The following is an 18577-nucleotide window of genomic DNA, read 5'->3' on the forward strand; positions in this document are numbered from 1 at the left end:
ATGTGCATGGATTTGTTTGATATAGTAGGCCCCACCCCTATAATGTGCAAAATGATAGGCTCCACCCCTTAAAGTACATGAGTTGTAAAGTAGTGGTCCCTCCTATCAATAACATAAAATGATGGGGCCCTAAAAGCAATCAAGAAGAGTCAATCAGAAGATTGTAAAATAGGTTGACTCGTCTCATCAAAATATGGGAAAATACTAAAAAAAATGATGGGTTCTTAAGCCCTTAATAAAAATTGTAGTCCATTATTTTTTCAAAACATTCATTTGATGATCCAAACCGTCCATTAGATGGGCCACAACCTAAATAAGGGTTGCCCCAAAAATTATTTCCATAGCCCACTACAGATTGGAGGGTTAGGATCAACCTATGGAAAGGGTGTGGCCTATCTAATGGACGGTTTAGATCATCCTATGGTGTTGGTAGTACCATACTTATTGATAAATAATGGACTGGACTATAAGTTCTTGCATCATATAAAACTCCCGAGTAGAAACCCTAAACCTACTTTGCCCTTTTGTTGAAGCCATGGAGGCTGCAAGAACTGTGAAGGATGTTTCGCCTCTCGAGTTCGTGAAGGCCTACTCAGCTCATCTCAAGAGATCAGGAAAGGTAAAAAAAATTATATCAAAACATGGTAGTGCGTCTTGGCATTTGTCTTTCAGGGTTAGGGTTTGTGGGTCTGATTTTGTGATTTGTGCTGGGTCTCATGATATTGTAAATGGGATATTTTTTCTAGTTTATGTAATAGATTTCTTAGGGTTTAAGATCTGCCAATTTGGGTTTATTTGTACTGATCTTTATGCTCTTTTTATTAGTTTCTCATGATCCGTTTCTGCATTCTAATTGGATATATGGATTTTATAATCTAAGATTGTAAAATCCTGAATTTCACAAGCTAAACCCTGGATTTTTATAAGCTAAACCCTGGATTTTATAAGCTTAAACATGGATTTCACAATTTTGGCTTATTAAATTGAGGTTTTAGCTTATAAAATCAAGGTTTTAGCTTGTAAAATCTTGATTATAAAATCCATGTATCCAAACTGCCCCTTTCCTTTTCCAGTTAAAAGCCCCTTGAGTTATGTTTTCTAGAGTTTTGGCTTTTCTGGATCTTGATGGATATTTGGGTATTTTGCAGATTCTGTTTTGTAATATTTGGGTATTTTACATTTTTATCATAGAAAAAGATGATAATGTTAGTGGTTATCTCGATACCTGGATGTTGGATTTCTGCTTGTTGATGTGCACCATTTTGTTATGACTGTCCTTTGTAGTCTGTTTATCAGACGTCTAGGTTTGGATCTTGATCATTGACCATTCATGATGGGCCTCTAGAGTTTGTAGTTTTGGCTTTGGTTCCTTATGCAGACGTCTAGGCTTTCGTCATTGCCATTCATGTTACTTTATATGCTTTCATCCTGTTTGTTTGAAATTACTTGGGATAATGTTTAGGGTTTCAAGAGTAATCTTTGATTTGTCTATTGCATAGATTCTTTTAGGCAAATGTCTCTGTTTCACTTTCAAATGACTTAGGATAATGTTTAGGGTTTGGAATGATCTGGATTTGCCTTGTTGTCTAGAATGTAGATTCCGTTGCTTATTTGCCAGATATTCTTATTTCTGCTTTATTTGGTAATGCACTTAGAATTTATGCACTCTTAGATCAACCAGGCGTAAGTTACAGTATTGTGGCTTAAATCTTTAATATATAAATAAACACACACTCGTGTACTTATGTAGTGGTTTTGTTATTTATTTTTTAAATTTTTATATGGCATTGGATGCTGTTTGATGTTTGAACTTTGAAAATTTCTTTTAATTTGCCTGATGCATATTTTCTGTTATTTATTTAGAATATCCATTCTTATTTCTGTGTTATTTGGTACCATTAGACTTTCACCTAGAATTCAGTGTTATACGTCCATTTCTCTCCAGGTGTTAATATCCATCTCCCCTCTATTTTATTTGGTTTTTTATCTAATTTCCACCCAAATTTTTTGTGTGCAAGGCTGTAGTTTATGTAGGATTGATGATTTGGACTTCTGCATTGATATATATTTTTTGTTTAGACCAATTTCATACTGTGACTTATATGAGTATTTTGTTTTAGGGTTGGCCATAAATTTTTTTTTTTTTTTGTGAATGGTTTGATGTGGTGTGTTATGTTGGTTCATTTTTTTTTAATGGTGAAGCCGTGAAGGAGGGAGCTGAGGAATTGTAAGATGATGTTGCTCTGAAGATGTTGATGTAGTTGTGGCTCTCTTTTTTGTCGTTGTAATGTTTAAGTGTTTCATCTTTGGTGAAGCAGGGTATAGAATGCTTGATGAGTTTTAGTTATGACTATTTGAAAGAGAATCTGCATTAACATATGATTGACGACATTAGAATTAGGAAACAATTAGATGAAGAACCCTAACTCCAACCCATAATCTACGGATTTATTTGCATCCACCTCCCACATTGACACCGGGCTAGTTGAGCATATTTTAAACCGCGATTGGACACAGAGAAAAAAATGGATCCATATGCCATATGATTTGCATAATCCAAAGCAGTTTATTGTTGCCCTTTGAATTGCCTCTTCATTGTTGTGCTAAATGTTGACATTGGGTTCGTATCTTCAGAATTCTTTTTTGAATGGTTTTATTTCAGAAATTTTATCCTATTCTTTTTGGATACCCAAAAGTAACATCAGTGGCTATGCTGTCCAAAACCATGGAGATGGATTGTACAGTTACGAAAAGTACTTACATTGAAAATGAGAGAAATGAATTAGCACCACTATTTAAAAACTCTGAGTCAATCGTTGGCTTGTTTGATTCACCTCTCTTTTGACACCACGTTTCAATTTAAAACTCTTATCACTCACGTGATTTTGGAAACTAACTATGTCAACCATTGACTCGCTAAGTCAACTTGGTTTTACATTGGCTATGTTCTTCTCACTTCTCAGAGTAAAGGTTTTTAAACACTGATTGGCACATGGCCGCTTGGATACCAACACATGTCCTAGTTCTCATGGGCAATGAGATGTTCAACATGGCAATCTCAGTTTTTAGCAAATGCAAAGCTGCCCACCTCATTATACGTTGATGATGGTAGATTATCTATAGTTTTATAATTATTGTTATGACATACACATTAGCACAAGGTTTCATATTTCTGTTTCGACTTCGCTATATGTTTTGGTCGTGATGGAAATGGAGACATGCTGATTTCTGATCGAAATTCTTGTGGAAATCCTGTAAAATCATACAAACGTATGGAGATATATGCAAACTATGGACATTTTAGATAAAACTTTTGGAAGTGCTAGAATAAGCACAAATACACACTTAAAAGCTGTCACACAAGCAGAAAACACCCACAATGGTATAATGAAATTGAACTCTTAGTGACATCACCTCTTGTGCATGTCCGATAATTCAGTACTTATCGCATTTGCATGTAATCAATATAAATATTATACATAATACATACCATTGTTGTAAAAAATTGTATGATTTACGATTTGAATCGTACGAGTCAAGTCGAATCAATGGTTGAATGATTTGATCTCACGAGTCATAGATTTTTACGATTCTTAGGGCGTTTTTTACGATTTTTTTATTCAGTAATTTTTCTATGGTGGGCCTTTTACGATTAGAAATAAATAGTATATAAATCCCCTACTCCAACTTATAACCTAAAAACAAGTAAGAAAACCCTAAATCCAATAAATCGTGTTTTACTTTGCATGTGCTCGCGATTTTTTGATGCCCCTGCTCGCAGTTTTCAGACCCTTTTCTGCCGGTAGTTTGTTCTCCCAGGAGGAAGAAGAGGAGAAGAAGAAGAAGGACGACGAGGAAAACCTTTGTTCATATGAAACTAGCTCATTAAGACATGACACTTTTGAAGATGGATAACCATTGTTGTTTTCAATGATTTAGGTTTTGTTTGTTCTGGATTTTGAGAACTAATTGTGATTTCAATGTTCTGGGCCCGATTCTTTTGGATTTTGAGAGCCGTTTGTGATTTCAGTATGGAAATCATTTCAATATATTTTGTTTACTACCACTCAATATATATATATATATATATTTATATATATATATATATATATATTTATATATATTTTGTTTACTACCGACACTTCTTTGTATAATGATTAAGTGTATGATGATGATTATAGATTTGAGTGTGTGCTTTGCTTACAATTGTGATAAATTATATGATGATTTATTGTATGATGAATATAGTTTGTGCTTTAGATTACTAATCATGGAGTTTTATATTTAATTTAATGGTTTTGAATAATGAATAGACAATTACCCATCTTATTCTTGTTTATGACCTTTTTATTTATATTTTAAATATTTTTTCTAATTTATATATAAATCTAAAAAATATTACGATTTACGATCCAATTTACAATTCAATACTATTTGAACCCTCTTACGGTTTACAATTCGATTCCGATTTTAAGAACCTTGATGCTTACAATACATTTCATACGTAATTCATATAAATATAATTATGTAACACATACTAGTATAGGATTTGTTAGGTAATTTCGCAGAAAGCCATTTTGCGGCTGATTTTTGCATGAGGGAACAGCCATGTCAGATGACTTAAATGAATAAGACAAAATCTGCTTTTGTGAGCCTATGTGGCTGTTCCCTCCTGCAAAAGTCAGCCGAGAATTGGCTTTCTGCGAAATTACCTATCAAATCCCTACTAGTATTGTACCAATAAAACACTAAGTGGCAAAGTAGGGCATTTTTCATTTTTTCTTTTAGAAAAAAATATTTTTTAGCATTTTATTAAAAATATAACAATGATAGAAAATAAAGAGAAAATATTACTTAATTTTATATCTTAAAGTTATTGACCTTACCTTCTCTTAGGTAAAGTCCCTCCCTCGGTTTTCTTTTGTATCTGCCTACGACTAATGGGAAAGGTAGAGCAAAGTATGTTGCAGTGTGGAGGTGAGGCCTAAAATAACTCAAGCTTGGATTCCCCCTCCGCTGGTTTTCCTTAAGCTTAATTTTGATGGATCAAGCTTGGGCAACCCTGGAACGGCCGGGGTGGGTTGCGTCTTAAGAAATGTGGCAGGGGAAGTATTATGGGCTTTCTTGGGTCCAATTGGAGAGGCCGACGCTACAGAAGCAGAGATCCGTGCACTTTACCAAGGGTTGAGGTTGGTGGTTCGATATTGTCTTCAAAATGTGGTGGTGGAAGGAGACTCTTTGAATGTCATTCGATGGTTCAATGGGTCGCGAAAACTACATTCTAGATTCGATAGATTGTCTGACGAGATGTTCAATTGGTTAAGATTTTTCCCTCTAGTGTTCCACAATGCCCTCCGTTCAGCCGATAAGGTGGCGGTTAGACTTGCTCGAAATGGAGTTCCTAGGGAAGAGTTGGCCTTACTCGATTTTCTCCCTCCTTGATCTCATGTGTTGTTGTACTCTTCTTTTTGTTCTGTTCTTTTCTTCTTCTTGTATTGACCACCTCGTTCCTCTCTTCCGTAAACTTCTATTGAAATTGGCTACTATTTTTTTTAAAAAAAAACATAATTTTCTAAGTATAATAGAGCATGGCTAAATCAACAATTGCCTTAATTTTGTTAGCTTTTCTAAAAAAGTGAAATATATATTTTTTAATTTTGCAATAAAAATATAGAAAGTTAGATGTAATGTTATAAAATGTAAATGACATGTATTATTTATATAATCTGCTTTTCTGTTCTGATCTTTTATTTTTAAGTATTATTTTTCATTTTATATTATAAAAATAATTATTTTCCTTATTATAATAAGTAAAACAAATAATTTTCTAGCATTTCCCCAAAGTTTCAACATAACGGGCACGTCTGGTTGCCAGGAATTTGCTTTCATGATAAATCGGCATCTCGAAGCGGAGATTAGGATGAAATCCCTAAGAATCAGGAAACCAAATCCGGAAAACACAATGAGGTTCTGCTAAAAATCCAGAAAAGTTTGATCCGGTTTTGAGTAGAGTTTTCTATTTCTGGGGTTTTTTGCAACTACTGTTCATCGGAAACACTAGTTTCCTGGATTTGGTTTCCAGATTTTTAGAGATTTGACCCTCATTTCCACTTGGAGATGCTGATTTATCATGAAAGCAAATTCTTGGCAGCCAAACGTGCCTAACATTTCATCATTTGCAGATTTTTTTAATATATTTTTTGTGATTTTATCTAATATTCACTAAAATTTTCAATTGAAACCAACACATTTTTAGGATTTCAACCGAAATATTGTAATATTTACGCATACGGTTTTGGCTTCAGTATGTGTTCCGGTGCAGGTAGACGTAAGGATATTTCTGTTTTTCGGCCCTGTTTGATGAGAATTTGAAACCATGCATTGAAGATAATGTAAATTATGCCGTATATATAAGTATGAAAGTATTATGAGAGCTCTATTCAACTTTGATTACTTCGCTTGCAGATGCATCCATTCTGACTGTCAACTGTGCTCGAACTCGTGATGCTCCGTGCTGCCATCAATTAAGATACAGTATTGATTTATGGGGCAATCAGGGGCTTTTTATACATCATAAAGAAAAGTTCTTACCTGCCATGCAATTTTTAATGTTAATTGTTTTTTAATTTCTCTTAAATATCTTGTATGAACAATTGGAAGAGGTTAAGAGATAGGATCCATGTGTTATGTCTATATACAGTGACATTGTCAATGGGAAAGAATATAATTGCTGGTAATGACTGAAGAGCGCGCCTTAGGCCGAGCGCTTCCTCCTTGAGTAATGGGGTGGCGTGGTATTCCACGGGAGAGGTTTAAATCGTGGCGCACGATAGTGCGATAGGCGCACATTTGCATCTGGGCTTCCTCTTGCCGCTCTGCTGCTTTCAGAAATTGCAGTCAGAGCGACGAGATTGCCCTACATTCAATCCATTAAAAGAAATGATAACTGAAGAGATGTCATATATTTTATTTGGTCATTGTTACATATGTCGACATCTTGAGACAAATTGGAGATGAAGCTGCCTTGAGTTTGGTTGACTTGGTTTTTATTTTACCCCTTTGATTGGACTTAACTGGGGTTAAATTGTGATTTAGGGAATACCTTGTCGTGTGTCTTGACCCTACAGGGGAGTTACTGAGTTTTTGATCAACTTGAGGTGTTTTTGTACTTTTGAATTGCTTTGGTTGAAAAGGAAATCAATACTTCTTGCTATTGGAATACCGTGGTAGCAATATTTGTCTATTGGTTGAACTTTACTGTGCCTTTATGGTTTGAAATTTACGTCTTCTGTAAAATTCTGTTCGGGTATTTTTTTTTGTTTGATTGTGATTTTTTCTTGGTTTTGGTTTGGTGAATAGGTTGAGCTACCTCACTGGACTGATATAGTGAAGACTGCTAAATTCAAGGAGCTTGCTCCATATGACCCGGATTGGTACTATATCAGAGCTGGTATTGACACCTCCTCTTTATGCATAATTTTTCATTGTTAATAACTGTCTGTTGATTTGATCCATTAGAAATGTCTATGTGACACTTTTTTATCCGTGCATTCATTTTTCTTTTCAGCATCTATGGCAAGAAAAATCTACCTCAGACAAGGTATTGGGGTTGGTGGCTTTCAGAAGATCTATGGTGGGCGCAAGAGAAACGGGAGTCGCCCTCCTCATTTCTGCAAAAGCAGTGGTTCCATTGCCCGTCACATCCTTCAGCAACTGCAGAAGATGAACATAATTGACATTGACACAAAGGGGTGAGTTTAGCATTTTGATTTTACTACCACTTGATTGTGAGTCATTATAAGACCCTGTTCAGTTGAGATTGTGACAACCGATTATGGGCCCCAAACCGATTATTGGGCTCAGAATTAAACGTAATTTTGAGTCCAATATTTGTTTTGGGGCCCACAATCGGTGGTCACAATCTCAATGTTCGTTTGAGATTGTGACCCACTGATTGTGAGCTCCCAACCAATTATTGGAGTCTTTTGACTCCAATAATCAGTTGGGGGGGACTCCAATAATCGGTTGGGGGGCTCACAATCCGTGATCACATTCTCAAACGAACAGGGCCTAAGTATTTAATTCCTCATGGTTGTAGATGGTTGTCTAGTTCTCTTCTTCTTCAACAGGACGGTTTTGAATACAACTGGAACCTTAGATGCTTCCAGAAATACTGCGAAACCTATGATCATTATAGCTATGATTTTTGGAAAATTTAAAGAAAAATGAATACAGAGATTTTTAAATTACCATTAACTGGAGGGCTTCAGGGTTCATTCCCTTACTCATTACTGGTGTTGTGTTGTTGCTTTGCAATGTCTTTGAAACAAGATGTAACTGCTGCACAATATTTCAATATGATGGTTGTTTCATATGGTACTAATCTTAGGTAATAGATTTCAAGATTTCAGTAAAAGTAAATTCTGTCTAATAAATAATTGCATTTAGTTTCTCAGCCCTCTAAAATTGAATCCCTTTTTTTGAATCCATGGTCTTCGTTTCCCTAACTGGTTTTCATTCCTATGCATTTGCTCTTCTTGTATCCACGTGAACGCATTACTTTTCATCAACATCCACAGTTTTTCTCTTCCATTGGGAAGATGTGTTTATCTTTGAGATTTCCAACTCACAACCCGTCTTTTTAAAAACTATACCATTTCAAAATCAAATTTCATTTGTCCTAATTTTGCCTATTTTTTTTCATTCACATAACTGATAGAGTAACGGAAAAGGATTTCTAAATGTGTTGATGTTTGCTTTACATCATTCAAAACAAAACTAATGGAATAATGGAAATAACCATGGCAGTTGCTAATTTTCCTTTTTTTTTTTTTGGTGCATTCCAGTGGGAGGAGAATTACATCCAGTGGTCAGCGAGATCTTGATCAAGTTGCCGGCCGGATCGTTGTTGCTCCATGAATGAGTTGTTGGTCTCTGCTACTGGTATGCTTTTGGAGATTCTGTTGATTTGTCCGGTCTCTCTAGTTTGGATGATTATAGAGAATATTAGCTAGTTTATTTTTCTCTTCTTTTGCCTTTTGAATTGAGATTTTGGTTATTGAAGTTAAAAGGGTCAGTACTCTATTTGAATAGATTTATCTTGGTTGATTATAATTCACTGGGAAACTTGAATGTGTTTGGGTATAGGCCGTTAAAGCAATATGTAGTTGCAGCCATGGTTTTAAATTTCGGCCTCGGACCAAAATTGAAATTAGGCAAAATCCGAAATTCTGAGAATTCATTTTTTTTAAAATAATATGTTATCTCCTGAAATTTCGGCAATTTCAGCCGAAATTTGGTAATGAATAAAATATTATTTTTTATTGTGTATCTGATTTCGGCCGAAATTATGATTTTGGCTAGGGCCGAAATACATACCAAAACCGAAATTTAAAACCATGGTTGCAGCAGAACAAGTGCTTTTAGAAGTGGTGGTTGACAACAACTTAAATTACTTGGCCGGTTGGGGCCCTCACCAATGGGTGTCACAATTAGACTTGGCAAACGGGTGGGTCGGGCTGGGTTTGACCCGATCCGTACGGTTCCGGGTCAAAATGACCCGGAAAAATTTACTGGTCACGAAGTGTGGACAATGGACCCCACCCGTACGGGCCAGGCGACCCCGCATTTTTTTCCTGTTTTTTAAGATTTTTTTTGTTTATATAGGAATTTGCTAGCCACATTTGCCAAGGCTACTTCTCCCCCATCTTTTACAATTGCATGTTATCATGTGATGTTAGCTCATTTATGTTGACTTTTTGAGAGATTTGTCTTATTTTTGACGTGGTGCAAACTGCAAAGATTGGCAGAAGTACTATTTGTGCAAAGGTGGCTAGCAATAATTAATAATCATGCGGGTACTAAGTTTTATAGAAAAATTACGGGAAAATGGCAACAAAGTAGAAAAAAAAATAAAAATGACAATTACGGAAAAAGGCCCAAAATAAAACTTTTTTCACTTCTCTGCGGGCAATCGGACCGGCCCAGTTTTCACGGGCCGGGTGGACCCGCGGGTCAGTTTCAAACGGGTCACAAAGGAGTGACCTGGACCCCGGAAAATACGGGCGGGCCGGGTCGACCCGCATGTCCAGGTCACTTCTTGCCAGGTCTAGTTACAATCTCAAAGGAACAAGGCCTTATTCGTTAAGGCTATGTTTGGTTGCCACATGCTTGGCATCCTCAAGGATGTCCCAAGTAGAAAAATACTTTTTTGGTAACTTTTATGGTGTTTGGTAGCTAATTTAGCACCACAATACCTAGAGAATATCAGAAAAGCTTCAAAGCTAATCAGAGCTTGTCTAGTTGTCTAGGGACGTGGCACCCATGTTTCCAATTTATACCTTCATGCCATCCTCCTCAAAAGATGAAAAATTCCTCGAGTAGAATTTGCCATTTCTCTTTCTTCCCTCTCTCTCTTCTCTTTCTATGTATTGGTGACTACTTATACCACTAATCTACAAGTTAACTATCTACATAGGATCAATTGCGTTAGAGAGTATTGAGTGATTGTGTCCTTCCGAGAAGTCCTTTGAGAAGGAATATTTGGGATTTGTACGAGTGAAATCCCTTATGAGTGGTACGTTTCAACCAATTAAACTATAAACCCCTACTTATCTCTGCATGCAACTCACTCATTTCGGGAAGAGCGGACGGAAAGAGGAGGCCTTCAGAAGGCCGACCCGGATGGATTTGGGGCTGGTGGGGCCCCACCTATTATGCTGATCTAAACCATTCATTTATTAGTCTGTGCCGCTGTAGATAGGTCCCTCCTCAAAAATCTTCTCCCTCCAATATGTTTGGTGTGAAACGGGCCCTACTATCCTAGTGTGTCCGCATATATACGCGCGACCATGGAATAATTTCTAAAACTAGGGAAATCGGAAGAAACAGACAAAAGCAGGCCCTGTCTTTGGACGACGTGTCGAAAATAGAGTGGCTGTATATTGATTCCAATTTTAATACTAGAAAACATTTAAAATAGGGGAGAAATTTTTTTCGCCCCCTGTAGGATAATGCGCCCCACTGTTAACATTATTTGACTGTCAAAATACATTTATAAGGCCACGTTTGGATACTCACAAGATTTAGATTTGGATTTCTCACATTAGCAGTGGAGATTTAAAACTTGATCAGATCCTTCGATTTCCAAATCAGATAAAACACTGGAAAAAAAAAATAAATCTGATTTTCAAATCTTTCTGCGAAACATTATTTGAACAACTATTTTATGTAATTTATCAATATCTTTCTGGACCGAGACTTCAAGTGAGAAGCCTGCCCTACAAGATTAGATGCTTTCTCTAGCACCCGTTTGAATACACCCCTTGTTTGCCCTTGAAATTACATACGTAAGGCCTCGACGATTCATCCAAATGGAGCCTAAGTGTATAAAGCTTGTGATAGTTTTACAGGGTTGTGGTATTGTATGTTCTTGGCAGGTCAATGGGAACTCGGTCGGGCTGTGTTTGGTTGCACAAAATCCCACCAGCTGTTGAATTTTTGTTTGTATTTGGGATGTTATTCATCATCGGGTTGCCAATAATATAAGGTAGTTATTGCATGTCTGAGGTGGCATTCTTGTCCCTTCTTTGTTTACTTTCAAACCAAATTTTACAAAAAAAAGGGAGGAATTTTGGTTGAAAAATCTTGAAAAATGCGCTTTTCTCTCTCTCTCTGCTCCATAATGGTAACTCCATATTGGCAATTACAGCCTCTACCTATTCCCCTGCTCTCCCTGTGATGCAACCAAACACTTACCAGTTACCATTATCCTCTGAGGTAGTTCAAGGCAAATCCAATGCTTGTCTCCTCTATTTTGACTAATTATTCCACTACTCTTCGAGTCTAACCGAATTTTTCCAATACAACTTGAGCTCCCTCAGTGGGAAGGAAGAAAGTTGTAGGCTCACTCACTACAAGCCCTTACTGATTTGTGCTCGTCTTGTTCTTATTGTGAACAACCGATCTTGTGCCATCCTTGGAACAAGCCCGATTCTCCTGTTTTGATGATAGAGGAGCTGACACCAGCAACAAGAGAGACCGCCTAACTCGACTAATAGTTCCAAAGGGCCTTTTGAAACTTGGTTCTCTTTCTTTCTCTACGGATTAGGAAAGAAACGCTTTCCAGCTTGTCACCTCCATGTTGACTACTTATTCCACTACTCTCGAGTCTACGCCCCTCATTCAAATAGACCCGGAACTAGGAAAGGAATGTTATTGGGCACAGACTACTCTTTGAGAGATTGGACTGACTATGCCGTGAATGATAATGTAAAGAAAAGGGAAGCCAACACTAAACCATCTAAGCACTTGAAATGAAAGTTTCAAGTCACATGGGCTCCATTTATTATCAGTCAACATCTGATTAAATGCTACAATTAATTAGTTCCGAAGTGGCAAGCCAATTGTACCATGAATACTAGCCAACCATCTTTAGATAGAAAAACAGAGTAAAAAATCAAGTGAACTTTGTTCAGGTTCATTGACCCACCACGACTCAATACTTAATGAGTACAATATATTATATATGTAGGTTTTCCATGGGCGTCAAAATGGTTTTGAACTTGTCTAAAATACCCTTATTTTTATTTATTTATTTGTGGGTTGTGAGAGGAAGGAGTTGAAGTAAGGTTATGTTTTTTAAAGTGGGGGTGTTTTGCATTTCTTTTATAATTTTTTTGAAAACGACTTCAATTTTCTCCTATGCTTGTTACATAAAAAGGCCCGACCCACGGGTCATTTTCAAACGGGTCACAAAGGAGTGACCTGGACCCCAGAAAATATGGGCAGGCCGGGTCGACCCGCGGGTCTGGATCACTTCTTGCCAGGTCTAGTTACAATCTGAAAGGAACAAGGCCTTATTCTTTGAGGCTATGTTTGGTTGCCACATGCTTGACATCCTCAAGGATGTCCCAAGTAGAAAAATGTTTTTTTGGTAACTTTTATGGTGTTTGGTAGCTAATTTAGCAACACAATACGTAGAGATTATCAGACAAGATTCAAAGCTAATTAGTGCTTGTCTAGGGACGTGGCACCCATGTTTCCAATTTATAACTTCATGCCATCCTCCTCAAAAAAGGAAAAATTCCTCGAGTAGAATTTGCCTTTTCTCTTTCTTCCCTCTCTCTGTTCTCTTGCTATATATTGGTAATGACACCCCCCTCCGATTAGTTATACTAGATTGGCAACCAAACACTACTTATCACTATTCTACCAGGTAAATCCTAGGTAGATCAAACATTATTAATGTATGTCTCGTCCCTATTGACTACTTATACCACTAATCTACAAGTTAACTATCATCGTAGGATCAATTTCGTTAGAGAGTATTGATTGATTGTGTCCCTTAGGGAAGTCCTTTGAGATGGAATACTTGGGATTTGTATGAGTGAAATCCGTTATGAGCGGTAGGTTTCAACCAATTAAACTATAAGCCCCTACTTATCTCTACATGCAATTCGCTCACTTCGGGAAGAGCGGACGGAAAGAGTCGGCCTTCAGAAGGCCGACCCGGATGGATTTGGGGCTGGTGGGGCAACTTATTTAGGATGACAGGCTGTTACGCCCGGTGATTTGGACAACTATTTTATGTAATTTATCAATATCTTTCTTCATCGAGACTTCAAATGAGAAGCCTGCCCTACAAGATTAGATGCTTTCTCTAGCACCCGTTTGAATACACCCCTTGTTTGCCCTTGAAATTACATACGTAAGGCCTCGACGATTCATCCAAATGGAGCCAAGTGTATAAAGCTTGTGATAGTTTTACAGGGTTGTGGTATTGTATGTTCTTGGCAGGTCAATGGGAACTCGGTCGGGCTGTGTTTGGTTGCACAAAATCCCACCAGCGGTTGAATTTTTGTTTGTATTTGGGATGTTATTCATCATCGGGTTGCCAATAATATAAGGTAGTTATTGCATGTCTGAGGTGGCATTCTTGTCCCTTCTTTGTTTACTTTCGAACTAAATTTCACAAAAAAAGGGAGGAATTTTGGTTGAAAAATCTTGAAAAATGCATTTTTCTCTCTTTGCTCCATAATGGTAACTCCATATTGGCAATTACAGCCTCTACCTATTCCCCTGCTCTCCCTGTGATGCAACCAAACACTTACCAGTTACCATTATCCTCTGAGGTAGTTCAAGGCAAATCCAATGCTTGTCTCCTCTATTTTGACTAATTATTCCACTACTCTTCGAGTCTATAGAGCTTAACCGAATTTTTCCAATACAACTTGAGCTCCCTCAGTTGGAAGGAAGAAAGTTGTAGGCTCGCTCACTACAAGCCCTTACTGATTTGTTCTCGTTCTTATTGTGAACAACCGATCTTGTGCCATCCTCGGAACAAGCCCGACTCTCCTGTTTCGATGATAGAGGAGCCGACACCAGCAACAAGAGAGACCGCCTAACTCGACTAATAGTTCCAAAAGGCCTTTTGAAACTTGGTTCTCTTTCTTTCTCTATGGATTAGGAAAGAAACACTTTCTAGCTTGTCACCTCCATGTTGACTACTTATTCCACTACTCTCGAGTCTACGCCGCTCATTCAAATAGACCCGGAACTAGGAAAGGAATGTTATTGGGCACAGACTACTCTTGAGAGATTGGACTGAGTAAAAAATTATGTGAACTTTGTTTAGGTTCATTGACCCACCACGACTCAATACTTAAATGAGTAAAATATATGTCAAACTTAGAGCTTAGGTTCATTTTTATTTATCTATTTGTGGGTTGTGAGAGGAAGGAGTTGAAGTAAAGTTATGTTATTTTAAAGTGGGGGTGTTTTGCATTTCTTTTATATTTTTTTGAAAACGACTTCAACATTCTCCTATGCTTGTTAGGCATTTTAAGTGTGATGGGGTGCACATATCATTTCGGTATTTGAATATATAAAGGATGTGTCGGTGTGCATGTGTCTCTACAATGGGTTGCCACATGGCTCTCCAAGACGATGTTTTTTTACGCGTGTGTAAGAGATTAATATTTGAATAATAATAGGGCAATGATAAATTCGCACCCCTGTAGGATAATTCGCACCCCTTTAACGTGAATTGACCATATCCCCCTTTAAAGGGGTGCGAATTATCCCACAGGGGGAGCAAATTTATCATCATGCTAATAATCTAATCTAATTCTAATATAATATAATAATAATAATAACTACTATATATAAAGGCCAAATGATGGGTTAATGTGTTCCACCCTTTGCCGTTATTTCCGCTTGTGTCCCATTGTCATAATTCCAATTGTATCCCACATGTAAGGGCATCTGTGTCATTTGCCGTTATTTCCGCTTGTGTCCCACTTTTGATCCACACGTCAGCATTACTCTTTTACCATTAAGCACTTTGCTGATATCTAACATCTGGCTCAATGAGAAATTATTTGAGGTTAAGATCGTAATCTACATACGAAAAGTACAGACACAAGGTACCTGTCTATGACAATTACGGCAAAAAACTACCAAGAAGAGGCATAGACATATGACAATGACGAAAGAACTAATTTATATTACTCATGTAGGACACTTGCAAAATATTAATGGATTCCGGGCACCTGAAGAGGAACAACAATTATGGAAACCCCTATCGATTGGAGGGCTAGGATCAGCCTATATCGATTGGAAGGCTAGGATCAACCTATGGAAATGGTTTTACGGGCACAACCGATTGATATTGTGTTCCATCACATGGACGGTTTAGATCAACCTATAACCCTCTATAGATCGGAGGGTTTGAATCAACGTATGAAAATTATTTTTGGGGCACAACTTATGTAGGAAGTGGCCCATCCAAAATAATTTTTTTTTTTATATTTTATCTGTGATTTACACGTCAGCATTACTCTTTTACCATTAACCCCTTTCCTGATATCTAACATCTATCTCTATGAGAAATTATTTCAAGGTAAAATCGTAATCAACCCCAATTGGAAATCGGGTTGGGTCTGGTTGGGCTGTCGGGCAACCCGATCCGACCCGAAACCCGAATTTGGGTTCCATCTGAAGAAGTTCTGTATATTTGTGTTTTTCTTTTTCAACATTGAAATAGTCTCCACAGTCCACAATGGACAGTTTGGGTAATCCTATGGTGCGGGCCATACCGTACTTGAATAAAGTGAGGAGTGTGATTATCAAAATATAGTAGTGCGGATAATATTTCCCTTTGTTAATTGTTAGTCTCTGTTTGGTTTGGATTTTGAGAACCGATTGTGAGATAAAAACTGATTATTGGTGACTCACTATTAGTTCTCAAAATCATAAACAACCCGGCTTCAGTTGAGGTGGTCAACAATTGGTACCATATCAAATCGGGTCAGCCCGATCCAACCCAACCCGAATTGGGTCTGGTTGACACCCAAGTTGCACCCCTAACGATGACGAAAAAACTACTTTTCCTTATTCACTATGTGCGGGTCAAATTACAGAAATGTTGATATTACGAATGCATGACACCTGCAAAAATATTGATGAATTCTAGGCACCTTAAGAGGAACAACAATCATGGAAACCTCTATAGATTGGAGGGCTAGGATCAGCCTATGGAAATGATTTTACGGGCAGAACCTATTGATGTTGTGTTCCATCACATGGGCGGTTTAGATCAACCTATGATGTAGTCTGTACAATTTTAAATGGATAGCACGTGCATTTTTACTAGTATTAAATTAAAGTACAAAATCATACACTTGTAGGCCATTTATGGCAACTAAGCAATTTTTTTTCATAATAAAAGTCAATTATATTTAGGGTAGAACCACACAAAACCGAAATGGTCATTTATTTCGGCCGAAATTTCGGTTTTTCCGAAATTTGACACAAAAAATCTGATTTTTAAAATATTAATTTAATATTTCACCGAAATTTAATAATGAATAAAATATTTTTTTTTTTTGTACTAGATTTCGACCGAAAATTTGAAATTTCAAGGTCCGAAACCGATACCGAAACCGAAATTTTAAACCTTGCTTACCACCGGATAAAAGCTAATATTCCAAAAAAAATAAATTCTTGGTTGCCAAACGTGCCCCTAGGGTAAGAACCCTTTCTAATTTGTGATGGGTCGAACCTCGAGTCTTACTATTGTGTCAATTTGACAAGATCTATTTGCATGTTCATTTCCTAGCTAAATGAAGTCAAATCGAAGGAATTGTCAAACCATCAGGCCATCAACATAGGATATGTTTGCATATCTATGTCCCAACTAAGGCCCTGTTCGTTTTGGATTTTGATAATTGATTTGAGTCCAAATCTGATTATTGGACTCAAATTTAAATGTAATTTTGAGTCAAACAATCAGGCCACGTTTGGATACCAGCAAGATTTAGATTTGGATTTAGTTGATATTTTGAACTAGATCAGATCCTTAGAATTTCCAAATCAGTTACAACAGTGCAAAAAATTCCAATTTTCAAATCCTTTCTCTGAGACATTATTTGGAAATCAATATTTGTGACAACTTCCTTCACCATCGCTACTCGTCGACGTTGCTCCAGCAGCAACGAGACATCCCTCCCTCCCTCCCTCTTTCTCTCCCTTTTAAAACATGATATGAAGATGATTGATGTGTTTTGTATCCAAAACTCAAATCCAAATCAAAATACAAAATACAAATGCATGAGGTATCCAAACGGGCCCTCAGTTTTGGACCCAAAACTAGATTCTCAAATTCTAGAACAAACGTGGCTTAAATGTAGTTGGATCCAAAGGATTTGTCCACACTGTTCTAAGGTATAATTTACAATGCGTCAAGCCTTCGATATTAGTGTTGTGTCAATCTCAGAGATATGTTTGCATGTCTATGTCTCAGCTAATTGTAGTTGGAATCCAAAGGATTATTCGAACTTCCTAATCCATTGACAACTAAACCTAGTAGGATCCAAAGTATTCGGCGAATTGTCCTGATCAATGGGTAGGCGTAGGATACCAACTGCTGATATATTGACATGTCTAATGCTTTGTTAAAGTCTTTATATGTCTTCATTTTTAAAGGGTACTTAAGGTGGTTCAATTATGAGATAGATTAGCAAAAATGATTTCTATGATGAATGAAAATGATGTGACTCATTGCACACGTGACATATGTTTTTTTGGTGATCACGGGTCGACCCAATGGGCTCGAGTCCTATTAAGAATATCCTAAAGGACATTTTTTCATCATGCTTAACCAGAAGTTCTAGGCTCATTGATTGAGAATGGGGCCGAGGGCGTTAGTTTAGATTCCAGAGGAGCTGTTAGATGTGACCCGTTACGTAACCCTCACATTCGCACCAAATAAATTATTTTTCTTTGTAAAGATGTTGTTTTTAATGATTTCTTTTCAGAGAAATTATATGGTGGCCGGAGAGAGAGAGAGAAAATCAACCACGTTGATTTCTGATAAAGGAAAAGTAAAAAAAGGGAGTTTGAGCTGGATCAAAAATCAAGAGGGGAGGGGGGTGTTTCTCTCTCTGCCCTTGTTGTTTGACGGTCGGCCACCATATAAAAACTCTTCTTTTCATTGTATTATCGTGGGTTAGAAGCAAAGTTTTATGTCCTTCTCTTGTATCTTTTATTCAATTAATAAAATTTAAAGTACCCGTCC

The 18577-nt window shown here is 37.1% G+C and overlaps 1 protein-coding gene across 1 annotated transcript; it reads left to right on the plus strand.

Annotated features, from left to right (window-relative positions):
- The first annotated feature begins 461 nt into the window (after nucleotides 1-461).
- LOC143856898 (small ribosomal subunit protein eS19x-like) lies at nucleotides 462-9114 on the plus strand. The gene is made up of 4 exons (XM_077367154.1): nucleotides 462-619; nucleotides 7360-7450; nucleotides 7568-7751; nucleotides 8847-9114. The coding sequence occupies exons 1-4, from the start codon at nucleotides 536-538 to the stop codon at nucleotides 8917-8919; spliced, it is 432 nt and encodes a 143-aa protein (XP_077223269.1). The 5' UTR covers nucleotides 462-535; the 3' UTR covers nucleotides 8920-9114.
- The last annotated feature ends 9463 nt before the right edge of the window (nucleotides 9115-18577 follow it).

This window comes from Tasmannia lanceolata, unplaced genomic scaffold (assembly GCF_043159265.1).
Source record: "Tasmannia lanceolata isolate RefF3 unplaced genomic scaffold, GAP_Taslan_0.1 ptg000003l, whole genome shotgun sequence".
NCBI classification, from domain to species: domain Eukaryota; kingdom Viridiplantae; phylum Streptophyta; class Magnoliopsida; order Canellales; family Winteraceae; genus Tasmannia; species Tasmannia lanceolata.